The following is a 6,649-nucleotide window of genomic DNA, read 5'->3' as shown; positions in this document are numbered from 1 at the left end:
GTGAGAGTTGGACATGCTGCTGCCCTCTTTGCATGAAGTGCGTCGCCGCCGCAAGCGATCTCCGTCTTGCGAACCATTCCATTCTTTGTGTGTTCTTTGTTTCTTCGGTTTTGCCGTGATTGTCTCTCTTCTTCTTATTTTTGCATGGTGCATGATGCGATGATTGATGCTTACCTGCCGCATGGGTTGATTGCCATTCTTCTTTCAGATTGTTTGCAGGGCTATGATGACATTCCCAAGGAAATCACTGAACCTGATGCAACGAAGGTGCACATTTCCCCATTCTTAAAACAGTTTTACTTTATGTTCTGTTGCCTCATGTATGCAATTTCTCACATTGGTCAATATTACATATATGGCAGCCTGAGGACTGGGATGATGAGGAAGATGGTGAATGGACAGCTCCAACCATCCCAAACCCTGAGTACAAGGGACCATGGATCCAAAAGGTATAACTATATGATAGCATGACTAGTTACTTAATTGTTCTAGACAGGTAGCAATGTGCTTTACAAGTTCTGACATGAGACTGTATTCAGAAAATCAAGAACCCTAATTTCAAGGGCAAATGGAAGGCACCTTTGATCGACAACCCAGGTAAACTGAGCTTGCCCACTGTTGTACATTCAGATTAACTGCTGTGCAGTTATCTTTTTTGCTCAACTAATTCAGTGAAACATCAAAGCTCATATGATCTTCTTTTCCTTTGTTCGTGCAGAGTACAAGGATGATCCTTACATCTACGCTTTTGACAGCCTGAAGCACATTGGCATTGAGCTGTGGCAGGTTAGTGCTTCACAAGTTCTGTGAAGCATGGTTAGCATAGCACATTGTGAAGCTTTTGTTGGGACCACTGATATTGATTTCTCCTTGGACCGGCACTAGGTTAAATCAGGAACTCTGTTCGACAACATCCTGATCACTGATGACCCCGAGTACGCCAAGAAGTTCGCGGAGGAGACCTGGGCCAAGCACAAGGATGTATGCCATCTTATCACGAGCAGTTTAAGTTTTGTTTCGTTTTAGATGTTTGATGTAGAGAGCTAAGTCAATGGCTCTCTGCCTTGCAGGCTGAGAAGGCCGCCTTTGATGAGGCCGAGAAGAAGAGGCTTGAGGAGGTATATATGCAAACATCTTCTGTTTGCTATACTGCCTTCTACGCTAAATCCAGTACTAACTACACTGTTTTCTCCTTGTCAGGAATCCGCAAACGCTAAGTCCGAAGACAACGACAGTGCAGCTGATGTAAGCTGCAAATGAATTTAATTTTATCCTCAACGTTTCTTTCTAACTGCTTATATGATGTGTCTCATCTTAACACAAAACTACATTCTCTTACATGTGGCAGGAGGATGATGGCAAAGCTGCCGGCGCCGGCGATGAGGAGAACAAGGATGCCTCCGGCGATGAGAAGGTGGAGGAAATTAGCAAGGATGCTTCTTCTTCTTCCGACAAGAAGGACGGGCTTTAGAGTGTGGCAGGCAGGCTCTGTATCTAAACTTTTTCCTCTTGAGGCAGTAGAGCTTCCCATTCATCAATTGGAAGAACATTTTCTCTGAAAGATGACAGAAGGAGTAATGCAATCTCGGCTCTTGTAATTTGTTATGTGTTTTTTGTCGGTCATAGGAAATATATACCGTAGTCATGAATCTATCTCGGTGCCTCATCGCGTTATTTTTGGAGCATCCTGTTGGAGGTCAACCTTCTAATTAAGTACAGAAGATATAATTTACCTGTCAAAAAAAGCAGAAGAAATAATTCAGCTAAAAAATAGAAGACGAACTGTCCACTTAATAAAGTTAACTATTGAGAGAAACAGGACCCACAAAAAAAAGCCAAAGTGCTTGCAGCACAATAGGTTCATCCTACTCATCAACGGCCTGATTAAGAGGGAAGGAAGAGTCTCAATCAAGCCCTAAATGTTTTTGCCTCGTTTCAGAAAATTTTGAAATTGTTTTTTCAAGAGAAAAAAATGATGATCACTGTCTTAAACCCAGACCCAATTCCAAACTACCCGTGTATGTCGCTGTAGTTTTCTGATTGAAGACACTGCAGCTCAGCAGTCTTCAGAAAAACTATATTGTTATGTTCCAGAAGAGATGTGCAAACTACAGTAGAAATGTTGATTTGGAAGATAAACACTACCTGTCTCGAATAGCCAGCCTCTTCGAATTAGCTATATCCATGCTACTACTAGTATATAGTTAAACCAAGCACAAACAGAAAACTGCTGGCAAGAGTAGAAAAAACAGATTCATACAGAGAGGGGAGGGAATCTTGCAACTGATGAAATATGTCGACGATGTTTATCCCATTTCTTAAAGTCTTCACATAATAGAAACATTGTCGTATTTCGTATAGAACAACAAACATACCCAGTGCTAAGGCATCATCATACAACTATCAGGTTTAGCAGTTACAAATAGTTTTCAAGTCCTAGTTGCGACGCTATCTTCAGAACAAGTCTTCAACATCATCCGCTACTTCACTTCTTCGTGCCTTAATTCTTGTCAAAGTTTGATCTGGAACCTAAACTACAATACCATGAAAAGAAGTGTTTCCCGACCGCGGAGAGAAAAAGGATCCTACTCATGGCACTGATGACTGACCATCAGAGTAGCACTAAGCAGCACACAACAGATTGAGATGTTAGTATGTCAGATATATATGGAAAGCTTAACTCCTTCAAAAGGCATGTATGCTAGCAGAATGGGCTGAGAGCCTGAGACAAGATGTAATACATTTATACATATGGATTTCACATAAAAAGCAACATTCACACATGCAAAATTGTTTATACAACCCTCCAAGACTAATACAAAGCCTGTTGCTTAGGAAAGGGCGAAACAATGGCAGTCTTTTCAGAGCATTGATTGGTATACAAGTAGCTACTTTGCAAATTATTTGTCAAACAGCCGATGTGCCTGAACTATACAAGTAGCTCACCACTTGCCTCCTCACAAGGTTTCAACGCCAGCAGATTCTGGTTCTCGCGTCGGGGCACAGGAGCGTAGAAGCCGACAACTGGAATCAGATTGCAGAAGCCACGATCATCCGGCACCTCCGTCACCAACCCTAATTGCAGATCGATTGTGAAGAGGCTATCAATCGTGTCAACGAAAATGACTTGTGCTTCCTCAGTAAAGCCCAGCACAGTCACTCTATAATTTATGCCCGGGACCAAGAGATCGCTAGCTGGAAGCAAGTTTTCCAAGCAGAAGATGCAGTTGACTACCCATCGTGCATCAGTGGTGTCACTCGCCTTCCTTGTCCACAGTTTGAGGCGCAGACCCGATTCTTCACTAACTCCCAGCCCACCATCCTCCGCAAGCATGAGTTTAAATCTGTTGTCGTCCGAGGACGACGACCCACAGTCGGACTTGTAGCCGGGCTGGCAGTCAGGTGTGTCGAAGACGGTCAGGCCATGCCTCACTAAATCGTACTCCAGGATCAACCCAGCATCGGACATGAAGTAGAGCAGAGACCTCCCAACGAGCAGGCTGGAATATTTTCCAAAGAACATCATGAATTCGCTGTACATCGAGGTCAGCTCGCCCCACGTGCCGGTCTCCGACGAGTATACGCCGGCCGATATGACATTGTCGTCGTAGTCAACGTCTTCGTTGTCGACGACGAAGACGAAGACCACGCGGAATGGACCCCCAAGGCAGTCGTGGTGGTCGCACCCGTCCACTGCGCAGAACACGGCCGCGGTCGGCCAGCTGCCGTTGAACGCCGCGGGCACCGGTATGCGCTGCTGGGCGCCCGTGATTGGCTCCCATAGGAGCAGCTCCCAGGTACGAGTATGATTGCGCTTGGAGAGGAAGAGGGCGCGGCCGTGGCGGCAGTCGACGGCCCGCCACGAGCGCCAGTCCGGGGCGGCGAGGGAGAAGGGCGACGCGGTGGTGGAGACGAAGTGCGGGGAGTCGTCTTCTTCCGATCCGTGGAGGAAGCCGAGCACGGGGGGTGCGAGGTAGAGCTCGTGGAGGCGGCGGCGGAAGACGGGGTGGGAGACGATGCCGCCCCAGGCCTTGCAGACGAGGGAGGCGCGGAGGAGGCAGGCCGGTTCGTCGGGCGGGAGGCGGAGGAGGATCTCTTCGACGAGCTCGTCCGGGATCGCCGGCGGCGATGCGCGGCGTCGCTGCGGCGGCGGTGCTGATGCCATGGTGGTCGCTGGGTTTGGGTTGTCTGTGGGAAAGGGCTTCGCTACATCTACAGGATTGTTATCAATTTATAAATCCTACGGGGTTCGTCTACGGGCCGGACCACGACGGGGACGGGAGGTCCATTTTGAGTCGGACCAGGATCGCTAGTAATGCCTAGAGCATCTCTCCAGGTATAGCAGAGAGGAGTTTTCTTTCTCGCTTCTTTCTGCCCCGTCCCGTCAAGTGCGGGCGCCTATCTAGCTCAAGAAATTGACAGACAGACATCATGGAATTCAGATTGTGGGATTGATGGGCATCTGATTCTAGATGCTCAGGCTCCGCTAGCAAGTTAGCAACAGCGCGCGCGCTTTCCTCAAAGTGTTGGGACGGACGCTCGCTGACTCGCGCTATAGAGGCTCAGCCTCCGGCAGCAACTGCTTTTTTGGAAAGCAACGTCTGACGAGCTCGTAGCTACGTACGTATGGGATGTGCTTTGCCCTGACTTGGAGACAGGGACGGACGGATGCACCGAAATTTCCGAGGAATCTCCTCTGCCTTTGGACGTACTAGTACTACAGCAATGTTTGAAATACATGCATCTCTTGCTGGAGACAAGTGATTGTACAGCAATGTTTAGTGCACTCACGCAATGTACTACAGCAATGTTTGAAATACAGCTATTCTGACGAATTTTGTCAGATTCGTCGCGCACGATCGATCCTTTGAAATTTCCTTTGACCAGCAGCCTAATCTCGCAGTTCCACACAACATTTCTGTTGTAATTTTTTGTGTTCGATGATCGTAACTTCATTTCTTCTTGAATAACAGTCTAGTGCACTCACGCCGCCATGTCGAGCTCCTATGTTATCTGCTTAGAGCCCTCCCATTCGTCCCTCTTGACGCCGACTCCCTTCCCCTTAATCTCTTTGCCCGCGTCCTAATACACTAGAGTCGTTTTCGGCGTCGCTCATCTCAGCCTACTCTCTGTCGTACTCCTACTGCACTGACGCTGCAATGGCGCGCACACTGCCGTTCGCCGCGCCGTCGACGGGGTCGATCATCTTGGCCTCCTCTCGGCCTCCTCTCTCTCGTCCCACTACACTGAAATCGTTTCCGATCATCTCGGCCTCCCCTCTCGTCCTACTGCACGGATGATACCATGACGCGAGCACTCCATTCTCCTCTTTCGCCCACTGTCTTTGCACGAGCACCGCAGCTAGTTCGCCGACGGTGTCGCTCGCTGTGCCGCCGACGGGGTCGCTCACCCACGACTCCATGCTCGTCATGTCGGACACGGCACCAAGGCCACTATCCACCGCAGTCGCCATGGTCCGGCGCACACTGCATTTCTTCTCCCCCTTCCCCTGCTAGCTCTTAACTCTGTGTGCTAAGTGCAAGTGTTAATTCTTACCCCATGCGGGCAACCAAACAGTGTGTAGTTGCATGCGTCGAGACAATGCAGGCAACCAAACAACATGTCAAAGTTGATCCCCTAATACAGGAAGTCCATATGCAGGCAACCAAACAACTTGCAGATGTCGCATATGAGACTGTTTTTCTAGAAGCAGACTGAATAGAAAAGGATATGCAATGCAGTTACTGTAGCCGACGGCAACCAAACACGCCCCTAGCTGTTTGAGCTGGGTAGTACGGACGTCAACTGGCCGGTAATTAAGGTGGCCGTCGTCTGAATCATGAGGAGTACACATCATCGACAGAGTGCTTGTTTATAGAGCCCATCGGTGAGAATTGAAAACCCGGTAGGAGTAATTCGTTCGTCGGTCCATCGTGCAACCATCCATCTGCTGCTAGCCGGTCAGGCGGTGCGTACACTTGTTAATTCCGTAGCTGGCCATCTCCCTGAACCTGATGCTGGTGGGAATCTGCCCGTGGTTGGGAGCACTGACAGAACACCGTGTATCGGCGCATCAACTTTATTTTTGAAACGGAAGGCTGCATCAACCTTGGAGCACATGTTTGCTGCTGCTGCGAGCTCACGTGCAAATGCGCCTTCAGCTCAGTTTTTTCTTTTCTTTTTCTCGATCCGCCTGGGCTGCGCTGCGTCCAACGACGACGAGTCCACCATTCGTCCATGCCCTGCTCGCTTTGCGTTTGGCCGCCATGAGACGAAATGAATAAGTAACTATTAATGGCAGTACAACAGCAGTTGCCATGCCATGCAGCTCCTCCATCGTGTGCCTCCTCCATCGGGGCAAGAGAGGGCTTGCACACACCTCCTTCCCTTTCTTCTTTATCGGGCTAGCTGCTCCCCCCCTGATTTATCCATTCATGGCGGTGGTCAGCCTGAAGGGATGTCACGTATCATGTGGCGCGCAACCAAATCCAGCAAGGAAGGAAAAATCAGGCAAATGCCTGCCATGCCATGACCGGAAGTGGATCCTCTAACATCCTGAAGGAATGTCACGTAAGCTACAGTAACCGTGACATCCCTTCTTCACATCCATATGGTTGAGCATAAAATGATTATAATTAATTTGCAAATT

The 6,649-nt window shown here is 48.7% G+C and overlaps 1 protein-coding gene and 1 long non-coding RNA gene across 2 annotated transcripts; one reads left to right on the top strand and one right to left on the bottom strand.

Moving 5' to 3' along the window:
* Positions 1-217: 217 nt before the first annotated feature.
* LOC119320492 lies at positions 218-1,085 on the top strand. The gene is made up of 6 exons (XR_005155028.1): positions 218-267; positions 363-449; positions 540-597; positions 719-786; positions 886-981; positions 1,071-1,085. It is a non-coding gene; the product is annotated as an uncharacterized LOC119320492 (long non-coding RNA).
* A 1,844-nt stretch (positions 1,086-2,929) lies between these two features.
* On the bottom strand, positions 2,930-4,193 carry LOC119320880. The gene has a single exon (XM_037594795.1). It carries the CDS (start codon positions 4,163-4,165, stop codon positions 2,930-2,932), a length of 1,236 nt encoding a protein of 411 aa, XP_037450692.1. The 5' UTR covers positions 4,166-4,193.
* Positions 4,194-6,649: the final 2,456 nt, after the last annotated feature.

The sequence above is a fragment of the Triticum dicoccoides genome, chromosome 6B (assembly GCF_002162155.2).
Source record: "Triticum dicoccoides isolate Atlit2015 ecotype Zavitan chromosome 6B, WEW_v2.0, whole genome shotgun sequence".
Taxonomy (NCBI): domain Eukaryota; kingdom Viridiplantae; phylum Streptophyta; class Magnoliopsida; order Poales; family Poaceae; genus Triticum; species Triticum dicoccoides.
This window is presented reverse-complemented; position numbering and strand designations above follow the sequence as displayed.

Bases quoted from the DNA above. Each gene is read 5' to 3' on its own strand.
- LOC119320880 (XM_037594795.1), bottom strand. From the start codon at position 4,165: ATGGCATCAGCACCGCCGCCGCAGCGACGCCGCGCATCGCCGCCGGCG.